We start from the raw sequence: 16,781 nt of genomic DNA on the forward strand, positions 1-16,781 counted from the left end.
CTGTTCATCATCATTTACAAGCACAATAAACCTCTCATTATGCCATGGTAATGACCCATTTCTTCTATTCACCTCTGTTTGTTTTGCCCAAAGCCAAACCAGACAAGGGTGTACAGGACATGGAGCACCTGGACTTTAAAATCGTGGTGGAGCCTAAAGAAGGCCAGTCATTCACAGTGATCCTGGTGGCCTCCTCGCGGCAGGAGAAATCTGCCTGGACCAGTGACATCAGCCAGGCACGTCTGCTCTGCTCTGCTCTGCTTTACTCTGCATGCATCACGTCTGTCTGTCTCCAGCAGGGAGACATGGGGCCTGGATGTCTGTCTGTTTCCAGCAGGGAGACATGGGGCCTGGATGTCTGTCTGTCTCCAACAGGGAGACATGGGGCCTGGATGTCTGTCTGTCTCCAACAGGGAGACATGGGGCCTGGATGTCTGTCTGTTTCCAGCAGGGAGACATGGGGCCTGGATGTCTGTCTGTCTCCAACAGGGAGACATGGGGCCTGGATGTCTGTCTGCAGAGTGGCTGTACTCACACCTCTCCCTTAACCTTCCCTTCTTCTCCCTTACAGTGCATAGACAACATCCGCTGCAATGGGCTTATGATGAATGCATTTGAGGAGAACTCTAAAGTCACCGTGCCACAGATGATCAAGTAAGCCCCATTCACAACTATAGCCAAACAGTCAATGGGATTATCATTGTGCCTTTATTTGTGTGTTGTAGTGTTTTCATGTGTTTGTGGGTTTTTTCTGTGAGCAGGTCTGACGCCAGCCTGTACTGCGATGACGTGGACATCCGTTTCAGTAAGATGATGAACTCATGTAAGGTGCTGCAGATCCGCTATGCCAGTGTGGAAAGACTTCTAGAGAGATTGACCGACCTGCGCTTCCTCTCGATCGACTTCCTCAACACCTTCCTGCATTCCTACCGCGTGTTCACCAGCGCCGATGTGGTGCTGGACAAGCTCATCACTATCTACAAAAAGCCCATCAGTGCCATCCCAGCCCGGTAAGGCCATAAAATAGCTGCTACTGCTTTACCATTTAGCCTAGACTTTGACCAACACAGTCAGAGAAATCTCTAAATCTATCTCATGCCCAGTGCTGTTTAAAGATGATACATTGTCAGTGTTTTTGCATGGCCATGGCCCCTACACAGTAAAGAGGGCTGTAGTTAGGGCTAGTGAAGATAACATCCCCTGACAGGCCCAGCAGCCTCTGGCCTCCTCTGGCTGCCTCTCTCTCCTCTAGCCCACCACTGATCTCCTCACAGCTCTTTTTCCACAGCCCACAGTATTACTTCTTTACCGTGTGTGTTTGTGGGTGGGTGTGTTTGTGTGTCTGCGTGCCTGCATGTGTGTGTGATGGAAGGTGAGGTGAGGAGAGCTGGGTAGAGGTCATGTCTGTGTGTGTGATGGAAGGTGAGGTGAGGAGAGCTGGGTAGAGGTCATGCCTGTGTGTGTGATGGAAGGTGAGGTGAGGAGAGCTGGGTAGAGGTCATGTCTGTGTGTGTCAGTGTGGTTGGTGTGTGTTCTGTGTGAGAAGGCAGTAATTGGGCCCAGCCTCTTCTTCTGCCTGCCTAAGAGCGTCTCAGCAGGGCTTTGTCGCTGTCACCTTAGCAACTGGCCTCTCTGCTGCAGGACCCCACCCTCTCTGTTCTGCAGAGGATCTATAACATTAAATATTTATGGTGCATGTTGTCGACCAGAGCAGAGCAGACCCTCTCTCCGGCCCGGGAGAGTGAGCCTAGCTCCCAGGCTCAGATCAGGGGGAGCTCCCTCCCCATGCCCACACCATGCAGCATGTTTTCATGTGGAGCCTGTCATGTCTCTGTGAGCCACCGCCACTCTGATGCTTGTGTCAGCAGCATGGCTATTTGCTCTGTCACTCGCTGTGCTATTTATGGGAACCCGTGAGGTCGCAAGGAGGGTGGCAGTGAGTGGGAGAGGTTTTCAGCAACAAAAAGACAAGCACGACTGCAGAAGCACCATTCTGCTGTTGACAATGTATTGAATTATTTACATTTTAGTAGACACTTATCCAGAGCGACTTACAGTAGTGAGTGCAAACATTTTCATTCGTACTGGTCCCCCGTGGGAATCGAACACACAAGCCTGGCGCTGCAAGTGCCATGCTCTACCAACTGAGCCACACAGGACTATCAATACAAGACAAAAAGACATGGATAATTCTGATCTCCTTGTTATTTGCAACACACTGAAGTGCTAAAGTACATAGCTACAGTACATCCTTCTGACTATAATAAAATGTTTTGTTTTTTACTGCTGCAGATCCCTGGAGTTGTTCTTCGCCAGCAGTCAGAACAATAAACTCCTATATGGGGAGCCTCCCAAATCCCCCAGGGCCAGCCGTAAGTTTTCCTCCCCCCCTCCCCTGGCCATCACCAAGACATCGTCCCCCAGCCGCCGCCGTAAACTCTCCCTCAACATCCCCATCATCACTGGGGGCAAGGCTCTGGACCTGGCCGCCCTTAGCTGCTCCTCCAACGGCTATGCAAGCATGTACTCCTCCATGTCCCCCTTCAGCAAGACCACCATGGACATCAATAAGCTTTATGTCACCAGCCCCATCACCAGTAAGATCCCTGACGAGGGAGAGGGCAAGACAGACAAGGCAGAGGAGACCATTGTGTCTAAACAAGGTAATCCAGCTAAGGAGCAGTGGGGGGGATGGGGTGTTATGTCCTTATTGGTGCTTCTTAAAAGGAATATAGCTCAGGATTTGAATCATGACGTGTCTAGAAAGTGGTATGTACTGACCTGTTTTGCACTTGGTGTACTGTAGATATTTCAGTTCCGGAGGAAAGTGACATTGACCAAAACCAGAGCGATGACGCAGACCCAGAAACGTCTCCTATCAAGTCGCCAACCACCCCCAAAAACTTGAAATGCAAAAACTCTTCAGGTACATTGTGTCCTAGACTGCACAGTGGTGTCATTATCACTCAGTGCCATAATACCAGAGCACCTGGATCACATGCTGGCATGCCACCTGCGTCCTCCCCTCAGCCAAAATGCCATATTTATCAAGAACTCAAATATGCTCTCCTGTTTTACATGGGAAACAGAGTCAGAATTAAGAAATCAAAGCACCCATTTTCATTGTTACTTTTATATGCATTTTCCCTATTTATGTTATATCATCTATCTCTGTCTTTATTAGAAATAGTCAAACATGATAGAGATAAAGTATTTTCTACGCCTATTCAATTGTCAATGTGCATACACTCAAAGAATGCTAAACTTTGTGTTCAATGAACTCCGCCACACAAGATAAAATTCATGCAGACTGTAATTTCGTGGCGAGAATAAGAACATGCTGGGATAGCCAGCTCTAGGAATGAGTAGGTGTTGGGGATACTTGTGTCATAGCAACTACAGCATGAGTGTGTTTCCCAGCCTGCCGCCCCCGGTAACGAGATTGTTTTAGTACAAAACAGTCAGTGAAGAAGGCTTTTGTTGTCTGTCCCTGCTCCAGGCACGTACACAGATCAAATCAAATCAAATGTTTTACTTGTTACATGCGCCGAATACAACAAGTGTAGACCTTATGGTGAAATGTTTACTTACAAGCCCTTAACTAACAATGCAGAGTAGGAAAATATTTGCTAAATAAACTAAAGTTTAAAAAAGTAACACAATAAAATAACAACAACGAGGCCGGTACCGAGTCAATGTGCCGGGGTATGGGTTAGTCGAAGTAATTGAGGTCATATGTACGTGTAGGTAGGGCTAAAGGGACCATGCATAGATAATAAACAGAGAACAGCAGCAGCGTAAAAAAGGGGGTCAATGTAAATAGTCCGGTGGCCATTTGATGAACTGTTCAGCAGTCTTATGCCTTGGGAGTAGAAGCTTTAAAGGAGCCTTTTGGTCCTAGACTTAGCGCTCCGGTACCGTTTGCCATGCGGAAGCAGAGAGAACAGTCTATGACTTGGGTGGCTGGAGTCTTGGACAATTTTTAGTGCCTTTCTCTGACAACGCCTTACCAGGCGTTAGAGGTCTTGGATGGCAGGAAGCTTAGCCACAGTGATGTACTGGGCCGTATGCACTACCCTCTGTAACGCCTCGCAGGCGGATGCCGAGCAGTTGCCATACCAGGCAGTGATGTAACCAGTAAGGATGCTCTCAATTGTGCAGCTGTAGAACCTTTTGAGGATCTGAGGACCCATGGCAAATATTTTCATTCTCCTGAGGGGGATTTAGGTGTTGTCGTGCCCTCTTCACGACTGTCTTGATGTGTTTGGACCATGATAGTTTGTTGGTGATGTGGACACCAAGGAACTTAAAGCCCTCAACCTGCTCGAAGCCCTCAATTTGAGGGAGAGGTTGTTGTCCTGGCATCACACTGACAGGACTCTGACCTCCTCCCTATAGGCTGTCTCATCGTTGTTGGTGACCAGGCCTACCATTGTTGTGTCGTCGGCAAACTTAATGGCGGTGTTGGAGTCATGCTTGGCCACGCAGTCGGGGGTAGACAGGGAGTACAGGAGGGGACTAAGCATGCACCTCTGAGGGGCCCCCGTGTTGAGGATCAGCGTGGCAGATGTGTTGTTGCCTACCCTCACCACCTGGGGGCAGCCTGTCAGGAAGTCCAGGATCCAGTTGCAGAGGGAGGTGTTTAGTCCCAGGGTCCTTAGCTGAGTGATGAGCTTTGAGGGCACTATGTTGATGAACGTATTATAGTCAATGAACAGCAGTCTCATGTTCCTTTTGTTCAGGTGGGAAAGGGCAGTGTGGAGTGCAATACAGATTGCGTCATCTGTGGATCTGTTGGGGCTGTATGAGAATTGGAGTGGGTCTAGGGTTTCTGGGATGATGGTGTTGATGTGAGACATGACCAGCCTTTCAAAGCACTTCATGGCTACATATGTGAGTGCTATGGTTTGGTAGTCATTTATGCAGGTTACCTTGGCGTTCTTGGGCACAGGGACTATGGTGGTCTGCTTGGAACATATAGGTATTATAGACTCGGTCAGGGAGAGGTTGAAAATGTCAGTGAAGACACTTTCCAGTTGGTCAGCTCATGCTCTGAGCACACATCCTGGTAATCCGTCAGGCCCTGCGGCCTTGTGAATGTTGACCTGTTTAAAGTTCTTACTCACATTGGCGACAGAGAGCTTGATCACACAGTCGTCCGGAACAACTTGTGCTCTCATGCATGCTTCAGTGTTTCTTGCATAGAAGTGATTTAGCTTGACTGGTAGGCTTGTGTCACTGGGCAGCTCGGCTTCCCTTTGTAATCTGTAAGAGTTTGCAAGCCCTGCCATATCCGACAAGCGTCTGAGCCGGTGTAGTAAGATTCAATCTTCGTCCTGTATTAACGCTTTGCCTGTTACATGGTTCGTCAGAGGGCATAGTGAGATTTCTTATAAGCGTCTAGCCTTTAGCTCAGTGCAGATGTTGCCTGTAATCCATGGCTTCTGGTACGTATGAATACTGTGGGGACAATGTCATTGATATATTTATTAATGAAGCCGATTACTCATGTGGTATACTCCTCAATGCCATCGGATGAATCCCGGAATATATTCCAGTCTGTGCTAGCAAAGCGGTCATGTAGCTTAGTATCTGCGTCATCTGACCACTTCCATATTGAGCGAGTCACTGGTACTTCCTGCTCTAGTTTTTGCTTGTAAGCAGGAATCAGGAGGATAGAGTTATGGTCAGATTTGCTAAATGCAGGGCGAGGGAGAGCTTTGTACAGGTCTGTGTGTGTGGAGTAAAACTGGTCTAGAGTTTTTTTCCCCTCTGGTTGCACATGTGACATGCTGATAGATATTAGGTAAAACAGATTTAAGTTTCCTACATGAAAGTCCCCCGGCCACAGGGGAGCGGCACTTCTGCATTGGTTTGTAGTGGGAAATAGACAGCTGCAAAAATATAGATGAAAACTCTCTCGTTAAAAAGTGAGGTTTACAGCTTATCATGAGGTACTCTACCTCAGGCGAGCAAAACCTTGAGGCTTCCTTAATATTAGAGATCGCGCAGCAGCTGTTATTGACAAATAGACACAGACCACCACCCCTCGTCTTCCGGAGGTAGCTGTTCTGTCTTGCCCATGCACTGAAAACCCAGCCAACTGTATATTATCCATGTCGTCGTTCAGCAACGACTCTGTGAAACATAAGATATCAGTTTTTAATGTCCCTTTGGTAGGATAGTCTCGAATGGAGCTTATCTAGTTAATTTTCCAATGATTGCACGTTAGCCAATAGGACGGATGGTAGAGGCGGGTTACCCACTCGCTGACAAATTCTCAAGGCACCCAGATCTGCGGCTCCTGTATCAGGGTCTGCTCTTCATGTGAATGACTGGGATTTGGTTCTGGGAGCCGCAGTAAATCCTTTGCATCTGACTCAAAAAAGGTGAGTAATCACTGTTCTGATATCCAGAAGCTCTTTTTGGTCATAAGACAGTGCCAGAAACATTATGTAAAAAATAAGTTACAAACATGAAAAAACAATATTAGCACAATTGGTATGGAGCCCATAAAACTTCAGCCATCCCCTCCGGTCTAAGTCTACCTGTGCAGAGCACATGCCCCTTCCATTCGCCAAAGTGCTTTTTTGGGTTGTGGTATAATTCCCCCACAAAAGTTTTTGTATACCTTTGTTGTTCAGAACCCACTGCCCTCAAGTCGTCAAGTTCGCCACCACTCACACCGTCCGTTGGTTGAGTCTTGAACCAGAATCTGTCTTTACAGGACATGTTGAATATGACAATTCTCTTTCAAGCCCAGGAAGCCATTCACCAACTTTTCCAGTTTAATGTCAAAATACAGTCAGTACTTACCAACTGTAGTTTCACTGAGCAGCTATTGCTGCTATTCTGGCATGCACTTGAAAAAAAAAGTTGAAGTTACAGGCAATCGAAAAATGGCCTTGTCTGGAAATGTAGATTAAGTACTCTACCCTGCACCGTAGATACTGCTGCCCTAGGTCCATAGTCATTGAACACTGATGTTTACATACCGTTTCACCCACATCATATGTACACTGAATTTTTTTTATTTTTAACTTACAGTTAAGGAAATCAGTCGATTGGAATTAATTGGTCTCACGATCACACAGGTGAAGAAGCCGGATGTGGAGGTCCACACACATTGTATTTGTGTATTGTTGTTACGTATACACAGGGAGTCACGAAGCAGTTGCCAAACGTTTAAAAATCAACATTACAAAAATACAAAACAGGAGAAGCATACTGAACATTACCAAAACTGCCTAAAGACTCTATGAAGGGAGAGTAATCAGAGTGCTGATGAAGTCCATGTGTGCAATGTAGGTTGCCAGGACCGGTGGTTAGTAGACTGGCGACATCGACCGCCAGAGAGAGCAGGTGACAGTACCCCCGAGAGCACTCCTCAGGACCATACCCTTCCCAGTCCACCAAGTACTGGAGCCGACCCCCACGACGTCAGGAGTCCAGAAGGGACATAACAGTATAGGCGGGTGTCCCCTCGATGTACAGGGGAGGGAGGGGTGTCATTAGAGATGGCAGCAGCCAAGAACCACCAGCCTGAGGGAAACATGAAAGGAGGGTGAGATCTGGTAGTTGGTGGGGAGTTCTAAATGATAGGTTACCTCAATGACCCTCCGGAGGACCTTGATGGGCCCCACAAACTGGGGTCTCAGCTTCCACCAGGGCAGGTAGAGCGGGAAGTTTCCGGTTGAGAGCAAGATGCGATCACCAGGATGGAACACGGGAGCCTCACTGGTCCTGATGCCAGAACCATTCATCCACTGAAGGGGCCTCTGTCTGGCTTGGAGTCCACAGTGTCAGGGTCAACTGACATCCCAGGATGCACTGGAAGGGAGTCAGCCCGGTGGAGGAGTGACAAAGTGAGTTCTGGGCATATTCCGCCCAGGGATGTAACCGGACCCACTCCACCTGCCGGTCCTGGCAGTGTCTCCTTAGGAACCTCCCTAGCTCCTTGTTGGTCTTCTCCACCTGCCCGTTAGACTGAGGCCGATACCCAGGCTGACCGCGGCCCCCCAGCTTCTCCATAAAAACTTTCCAGACACGCGACATGAATTGGTTGGAAATTTTGTCCTCCGGAAAGTCATAGTGCCGGAAACTCTGTGGAAAGTTTTTATGCCGTGGGGAACTTTATCGACCAGGCCCTCGCCTCCTCCCTGAACCTAACTTCATACCCACTCGCCTTTCCTTTCCAGGTCCTGGATATGCATCCATTGGGATCCGGCATAATTACGCACGCCACAGCACCACAGCAGGTCCGGTTACTTCCCTGGGCGGAATATGCCCAGAACTCACGTTGTCACTCCTCCACCGGGCTGACTCCCTTCCAGTGCATCCTGGGATGTCAGGTGCCCCACGACACCGGAGTCCACTAGAGCTGTAGAAACAACCCTTGAGGGACAGCCAGCAAAATGGGAACCAGAAAGGGTTTGGCGGAGAATGATAATTGAATACTCACGCCTACCCTGGGAGACAGAAGGTCATGGGGCTGTTCTAGTGGACCCCAGCCTGGAAAGTGCCGGACACCACTGAAGCTGGTGCCCCCTCCTAGCCGCAATGGGAACAGAGCATCAGCTGTCTCCGGTGACGCCACTCTGCTGCGGAGATGTGTCGCCCGTACCTCCATGGGTTCATGTACAGGTGCAGTGATCTGTGAGCTGATCTGACAGCTGGTGCTTAAAGCTAGTGAGGGAGATGTGAGTCTCCAGCTTCAGAGATTTTTGCAATTTGTTCCAGTCATGCAGAGAACAGGCAGCAGAGAACTGGAAGGAAAGACGACCAAAGGAGGAATTGGCTTTGGGGGTGACCAGTGAGATATACCTGCTGGAGCGCGTGCTACGAGTGGGTGCTGCTATGGTGACCAGTGAGCTGAGATAATGCGGGGCTTTACCAAGCAGAGACTTGTAGATAACCTGTAGCCAGTGGGTTTGGCGACGAGTATGAAGCGAGGGCCAACCAACGAGAGCATACAGGTCGCAATGGTGGGTAGTGTATGGGGCTTTGGTGACAAAACGGATGGCACTGTGATAGATTGCATCCAGTTTGTTGAGTAGAGTGTTGGAGGCTAATTTATAGATGACATCACCAAAGTCGAGGATCGGTAGGATGGTCAGTTTTACGAGGGTATGTTTGGCAGCATGAGTGAAAAATGCTTTGTTGCAATATAGGAAGACGATTCTAGATTTAATTTTTGATTGGAGATGCTGAATGTGAGTTTGGAAGGAGAGTTTACAGTCTAACCAGACACCCAGGTATTTGTAGTTGTCCACGTATTCTATGTCAGAGCCGTCCAGAGTAGTGATGCTGGACAGGCTAGCAGGTGCGGGCAGTGATCGATTGAATAGCATGCATTTAGTTTTGCTTGCGTTTAGGAGCAGTTGGAGGCCACGGAAGGAGAGTTGTATGGCATTGAAGCTCATCTGGAGGTTAGTTAACACAGTGTCCAAAGGCCCAGAAGTATACAGAATGGTGTCGTCTACGTAGAGGTGGATCAGAGAATCACCAGCAGCAAGAGCAACATCATTGATGTATACAGAAAAGAGAGTCGGCCCAAGAATTGAACCCTGTGGCACACCCATAGAGACTGTCAGAGGTCTGGACAACAGGCCCTCCGATTTGACACACTGAACTCTATCAGAGAAGTAGTTGGTAAACCAGGCGAGGAAATCATTTGAGAAACCAAGGCTGTCGAGTCTGCCAATAAGAATGTTGTGATTGACAGAGTCGAAAGCCTTGGCCAGGTCGATGAATACTGCTGCACAGTAATGTCTCTTATTGATGGTGGTTATGATGTTGTTTAGAACCTTGAGCGTGGCTGAGGTGCACCCATGACCAGCTCTGAAACCAGATTGCATAGCGGAGAAGGTACGATGTGATTCAAAATGGTCAGTAATCTGTTTGTTAACTTGGCTTTCGAAGACCTTAGAGATGCAGGGCAGGATAGATATTGGTCTGTAGCAGTTTGGGTCTAGAGTGTCACCCCCTTTGGATGACCGCGGCAGCTTTCCAATCTTTGGGAATCTCAGACGATACGAAAGAGAGGTTGAACAGGCTAATGATAGGGGTTGCAACAATTTCGGCAGATAATTTTAGAAAGAGAGGGTCCAGATTGTCTAGCCCGGCTGATTTGTAGGGGTCCAGATTTTGCAGCTCTTTCAGAACATCAGCTATCTGGATTTGGGTAAAGGAGAAATGGTGGGGGCTTTGGCGGGTTGCTGTGGAGGGTGCCGGGCAGTTGACCGGGGTAGGGGTAGCCATGTGGAAAGCATGGCCAGCCGTTAGGAAATGCTTATTGAAATTCTCAATTATAGTGGATTTATCGGTGGTGACAGTGTTTCCTAGCTTCAGTGCAGTGAGCAGCTGGGAGGACGTGCTCTTATTCTCCATGGACTTTACAGTGTCTCAGAACTTTTTTGAGTTAGTTCTGCAGGATACAAATTTCTGTTTGAAAAAGCTTGCCTTAGCTTTTCTAACTGCCTGTGTATATTGGTTCCTAACTTCCCTGAAAAGTTGCATATGACGGGGGCTATTCAATGCTAATGCAGAACACCACATGATATTTTTGTGCTGGTCAAGGGCAGACAGGTCTGGAGTGAACCAAGGACTATATCTATTCCTAGTTCTACATTTTTTGAGAGGGGCATGCTTATTTAAGATGGTGAGGAAGGCAATTTTAAAGAATAGCCAGGCATCATCTACTGACGGGATGAGGTCAACGTCATTCCAGGATACCCCGGCCAGGTCGATTAGAAATGCCTGCTCGCAGAAGTGTTTCAGGGAGCCTTTGACAGTGATGAGGGGTGGTCGTTTCCTCACAGACCCATTACGGATGCAGGCAATGAGGCAGTGATCGCTGAGATCTTCATTGAAAACAGCAGAGGTGTATTTGGAGGGCGAGTTAGTTAGGATGACATCTATGAGGGTGCCCGTGTCTACTGATTTGGGGTTGTACCTGGTAGGTTCCTTGACCATTTGTGTGAGATTGAGGGCATCAAGCTTAGATTGTAGGATGGCCGGGGTGTTAAGCATGTCCCAGTTTAGGTCACCTAGTAGCACGAGCTCAGAAGAAAGATGGGGGGCATTCGATTCACATATGGTATCGAGGGCACAGCTGGGGGCAGAGGGAGGTCTATAGCAAGCGGCAACAGTGAGAGACTTGTTTCTGGAAAGGTGCATTTTTAGAAGTAGCAGCTCAAATTGTTTGGGTACAGACTTAGATAGCCTGCAGAGTTCTCTATTACTATCTTTGCAGTAGATTGCAACACCCCGCCCCCTTTGGCAGTTCTATCTTGGCAGAAAACGTTATAGTTAGTGATGGAGATTTCAAGGTTTTTGGATGTTTTCCTAAGCCAGGATTCAGACATGGCTAAGACATCTGGGTTGGCAGAGTGTGCTAAAGCAGTGAGTAAAACAAACTTAGGGAGTAGGCTTCTAATGTTAACATGCACGAAACCAAGGCTTTTACGGTTACAGAAGTCAGCAAATGAGAACACCTGGGGAGTGGAGCTAGGCACTGCAGGACCTGGATTCACCTCTACATCACCAGAGGAACAGAGGAGAAGTAGGATAAGGGTACGGCTAAAGGCTATACGAACTGGCCGTCTAGGACGTTCGGAACAGAGAGTAAAAGGAGCAAGTTTCTGGGCACGATAGCATAGATTCAAGGCATAGTGTACAGACAAAGGTAAGGCAGGATGTGAGTAAACCTAGGTATTGAGTAATGATGAGAGAGATATAGTCTCTAGAGATGTTTAAACCAGGTGATGTCATCGCATATGTAGGAGGTGGAACAACATGGTTGGTTAAGGCATATTGAGCAGGGCTAGAGGCTCTACAGTGAAATAAGACAGTAATCACTAACCAGGACAGTAATGGACGAGGCATATTGATATTAGAGAGAAGCATGCGTAGCCAAGTGAACATATGGGTCCAGTGAGTGGTTGGGCTGACTGGGGACACGGCGATTCAGACAGTTAGCAGGCCGATGCTAACAAGCTAATAGTTAGTAGGCCGGGGCTAAACAAGCTAGCAGTTAGCAGGCCGGGTTAGCAAGCAAGCAGTTAGCAGGGGCTAGCAGTTACAGACCGGGCAGGCAAGCTAGCAATTAGCAGGCCGGGGCCGGCAAGCTAGCAGTTAGTAGACAGGGGCAAGCTAGTAGTTAGCAGGCCGGGTTAGCAACCAAGCAGTTAGCAGGGGCTAGCAGTTAGCAGGGGCTAGCAGTTAGCATACCGGGTTAGCAAGCAAGCAGTTAGCAGGGGCTAGCAGTTAGCAGACCGGGTAGGCAAGCTAGCAGTTAGCAGACCGGGGCCGGCAAGCTAGCAGTTAGTAGACCGGGGCAAGCTAGCAGTTAGCAGGCCGGGGCCGGCAAGCTAGCAGTTAGTAGACCGGGGCAAGCTAGCAGTTAGCAGGCCGGGGCCGGCAAGCTAGCAGTTAGTAGACCGGGGCAAGCTAGTAGTTAGCAGGCCGGGTTAGCAACCAAGCAGTTAGCAGGGGCTAGCAGTTAGCATACCGGGTTAGGAAGCAAGCAGCAGGGGCTAGCAGTTAGCAGACTGGGTAGGCAAGCTAGCAGTTAGCAGACCGGGGCCGGCAAGCTAGCAATTAGCAGACCGGGCTAGCAAGTTATCCTTTGGGGGATGTCGCGATGGGGGTAAGTCTGTTTTTGCCTCTTCGTGCGGTGACGTCGATAGACCAGTCGTGGAATTAGTAGGGTATCCAAGTAGCTCTAGGTAGCTAGCAGGCCTATCTGGTTAGCAGAATGGGCCTTCAGTGGGCGTCGCGCCTGAGGGGCCTGTTGGAGTCCTCGGGCAGATTATGTCGGTATTCCAGTCGTAGGGGATCTGCGGGGTCCCCGTACCGACTGTAGAAGGGGTCCGGATATTGTAGCCCAGGAGTATGCTTCTGCGGTAGCACAGGAGCCCTGACCGGGCTAGCTTCAAGCTAATTGGTGCTTGCTCTGGGATGGAAACGCTAGCCAGGAGTAGTCATCCGGGATTGCGGTTAGATAGTTGGGAAGATCCCGATGAAAATGTTCAGTTTGCGGTAGGAATCCGGGGATAAAAATAATAGGTCCGTTATGCTCTGGTTCGTCACGATGTTCCAACTGGCGAGAGCTTTCCGAGCTGAAGGTTAGCTGATGACCGCTGGCAATGGTTTGCTGACTGATAGCTGGTAGTTGGCTGGCTTGCTTCAGTTGAGGGATTCCAGATCCGAAGTAAATATAAATACTTTAGGAAAAAAAGCAGATCCACGCCACATTGGGTGAGGCGGGTTGCAGAGGAGTATTTAGAAGTTGAGGTTTAGCAAAATATTTGAAAAGATATGCGAAGAAAAAGATGTAAAACGATATATACAAGGGACACGACAGGGCAAAGACGTCTGACTGCTACGCCATCTTGGATTGATGATTGATAGTTGAAGACCGCCATGAACTTATCATAGGAACCCAGCTCCTCCTCTTCCCTCTCCCAGACGACCGTAGCCCACACCCGTCCGGTCAGCAGGGAAATGACCATGGCAACCTTGGACGTCATGTGGTGGGGATTACGTCTGATAAGCAAAATACAGGGAGCACTGGAGTAGGACGCCACAGCATTTCAATGGAGTAATGTCATACTTCTCCAGAAGGGACAGTCAGGTGTCGCTGACCATTGTGACGACCTGTGGTAGGGGGCCCTCCGTCAGAGACGGAGAACCTCGCTAATGGTGTCGAGGCGATGGAGAACACTGAGGACCTCCATCATGGTCGTACCCAGTAGAGCCAGCTGGTCGTGATGTTGGTGGAGTAGATGACCCTGTTCCTCAGGAAGATGGTGTAATCTTCTACAATTTCCATAATTTCTGAGGCAGTATACTGTCACGTATACACAGGGAGTCAGGTGCAGAATGTGAGTTTAACAACAACAACAAATAAAAGTTATACAAAACAGGATGAGCGTGACCAAAACCAATACTGCCTGATGACTGTGGCTTACTGAGGGCTGTATGAAGGGAGAGTAATCAGGGTGGTGATAAAGACCAGGCGTGCTTAACGATGGGGAGCAGGTGTGTGCAATGATGGTTGCCAGGTGTGCACAATATGGGTTGGCAGGACCAGAGGTTTGTAAACCAGAAACGTTGAGCCCCAGGGGGAGGGAGCAGGAATGACAATTGTTTGGTATTACTGCACTGTTGGAGTGAGAAACATAAGCATATGCAAAACATGCGTACAAGTCCAATAAAATTTGATATAGGGTATGTTTTTATAGTTATTGTATATTTCAGTTATTGATATTTTCTTTATTTAGTGTATTTTAATTCCATTACTAATATTGCAGGAGGTGCAGAAGACGTGAATGCGCACTTGTTCAAAAACAATACTTATTTCCAGGCAAGGCATTTTTTTTGGTTGCATGTAACTTTTTATTTAGACTTTTTTGGGGAGTACGTACATACCATCCGGAACGGCAGTAATGGCTCAGTGAATCTCCATTCTTTGGTAAGTATCGAATGTGACATTATTACGCTTGAAAAGCTGGTAAATGGATAATTGACTGGCTACTTCCTGGGCTTAAATGAGAATGCCATACTCAAGCTCTCCTTTGTAAACCCCAGATTCTGGTTCAGTTGCATCTGATATGCCCCGTATGTAGCTCACGCACATCCGGTTGCACCTTTTTCCCCAATCTACCCTGTACTGAGATTGCTCCTTACGAAAAAGATTGCAGTCAAATTGAAGTTTAACTGTCGTACAATGCAGTATAACTGCACTTATTCTGCAATTACTGTGTCCAAAATATCACAGTTGACTGCAGTTACTGCACTTTTACTGCAGTTTCAAAACTGCAATATTTTTTAAAGGGGTGCTGGGTATCCAAATATGCATAGCTTGAGAGATTCGCTCACCGATTGAGTGTGTGTAGCTAGCTACCTAGTTTAAATATCAACAGTACTGCCACAGCAGCATTACATTTGATAACACTTGATTTAGCCTACATCATAAGCAATATTTGGTCTGGTTGGCTGATACGGGCAGCAGAGAGAGGCAAAAAGACAGAGGTAAATCACAATCAGTAAAGGTTATCGAGCTATTTACATTAATCATCAACATCAATGATCAGCTGATAGCCCACCCTCTTCCATATGTCAATTATGTCTGTAGGAGGCACTGTAACTCAATAGTGTGCAATTGCAGCCTGCAATTCGGGGGGGTTCCTGCCTGTGGGCTTTCAGAGCGTCCCTACATGCGCCCCCCTCGAAGCATCCCATTTGTTCCTTCATGAACCCCACCCCTCGTGCACCCTGTTGGTTCCTGCATAAATCAAGCTCCCACCTGCCCTTACCTTTGATAACAGAACTATGGAAAATAGTACCTGACAGGCAGGGGCAAAGGACACGGTCTACCGGTTTACCGTTAGCTAGCTACAATTGTCGCCCCCGGCCCTTCTGTGGGGTTTATCGCAGATGGCATTAATGCACGATAACGGATGCCATCTGCTGTACTGGAGTACCCCGCCTACCACCTGTCCTTACAAAAAAAATGGATCAATAGAACTATAAAGAGGGGTTCCTGCAGATGCAGGAATGCCCACATGCAGGAACGACCCAAGCTGCATGCCGCAATTGCACCCTTCTCCTGTAACTAGCTTGCTTACAATTTGTGATGAGTGAGTGTGTTGGTGCAGAAATAAATAGGCCTATACCCTATGTTCAATATTTTTTAAATGTTGCTACAGAGCACCTGCCCCTTGCAGGTGCACGGCGCTGCCAAACTCTTAGGACAAAATGTGTACCAAGTCAAAGGTTGAACAGAAACCTGACATCATTTACATTAACAGTACTCAGATCAGGTTTATATAACTTATCATAAAGCTCAACTGATTTGATTTGTTCATTAGTTCATTAATCACACAGTAATGTCTGTATATTGTCAGTCAGTGTGCAGACAGTGTGATGAGAAACCAGTCAATTTCTCCATTATGCTGATATTGGTGGCTATATATAGCTACACCCATCTTGAATATCATAGCCTCATGTAAGGTCTCTATGCTCTACGGTCTACGGGGATAGAATGTGGTGCTCTTGGGTTGCTGCCCTCTACTGGAGACAAAATAAATTAACAAATCTGTCCTGTTACACAATATGAATTACACAGCCAAAATAGATCATGCGTTTTGGGGTAAGATCCATGAAGTTGCTAAGCGTCGTCAACAACCTCTTAAATCTCAGTGAGCAGGTTATAGTTGCATCTATTTCCCTCCGGCTCCTATTGAAGTAGTAGTAAGAGACCAATTAAGACCATTCATTTGATGCAGCTGACACTTTAATGGATATTTTTTTGTGGCTGTCCTAGTGCAGTCATAATGTCAGCAGTTCTGTTTTATGGTCTCTCCATTTTATACCTACATTACTTTATTGTAAAGGTATCACACTGCATCAATCAAGTTCACAAAAATGAATCTCATGGCATTTTACAGCCAGTATAACTGTCTCCATATTGTATCTCCCTGTAGAATTCTCCCTGTTTTCCTACAATAATGGCACGGTGATGTCATCGTGCCGCCCTGAGATGGACAACAACAATCGCAGTGCCCTCTCTGCAGCCTCCGCCTTCGCCATTGCCACGGCAGGAGCCAATGAGGGCACGCCCACCAAGGAGAAGTACCGCCGCATGTCCCTGGCTAGCACAGGTACACAGCGTATTAAACATCAGTTTTGTCCACAATGGAACAATTTGTGTACAACACATTTTCAAAAGCATGAGCTCTTCAATGTCGTTTTTGTTCTCAAGAGAAAAAAATCTA

The 16,781-nt window shown here is 47.7% G+C and overlaps 1 protein-coding gene across 1 annotated transcript in view; it reads left to right on the top strand.

Moving 5' to 3' along the window:
• Window positions 1-16,781, top strand: part of rasgrf1 (Ras protein specific guanine nucleotide releasing factor 1) — a 34,165-nt gene that overhangs the window by 10,603 nt on the left and 6,781 nt on the right. The window contains exons 12-17 of the mRNA XM_029667987.2: window positions 94-236; window positions 572-654; window positions 762-1,010; window positions 2,293-2,663; window positions 2,807-2,926; window positions 16,491-16,667. Coding sequence (XP_029523847.1) covers window positions 94-236; window positions 572-654; window positions 762-1,010; window positions 2,293-2,663; window positions 2,807-2,926; window positions 16,491-16,667 — 1,143 coding nt within the window. The remainder of the gene's footprint in view (window positions 1-93; window positions 237-571; window positions 655-761; window positions 1,011-2,292; window positions 2,664-2,806; window positions 2,927-16,490; window positions 16,668-16,781) is intronic.

This window comes from Oncorhynchus nerka, linkage group LG9a, assembly GCF_034236695.1.
Source record: "Oncorhynchus nerka isolate Pitt River linkage group LG9a, Oner_Uvic_2.0, whole genome shotgun sequence".
In the NCBI taxonomy this organism is placed as follows: Eukaryota; Metazoa; Chordata; class Actinopteri; order Salmoniformes; family Salmonidae; genus Oncorhynchus; species Oncorhynchus nerka.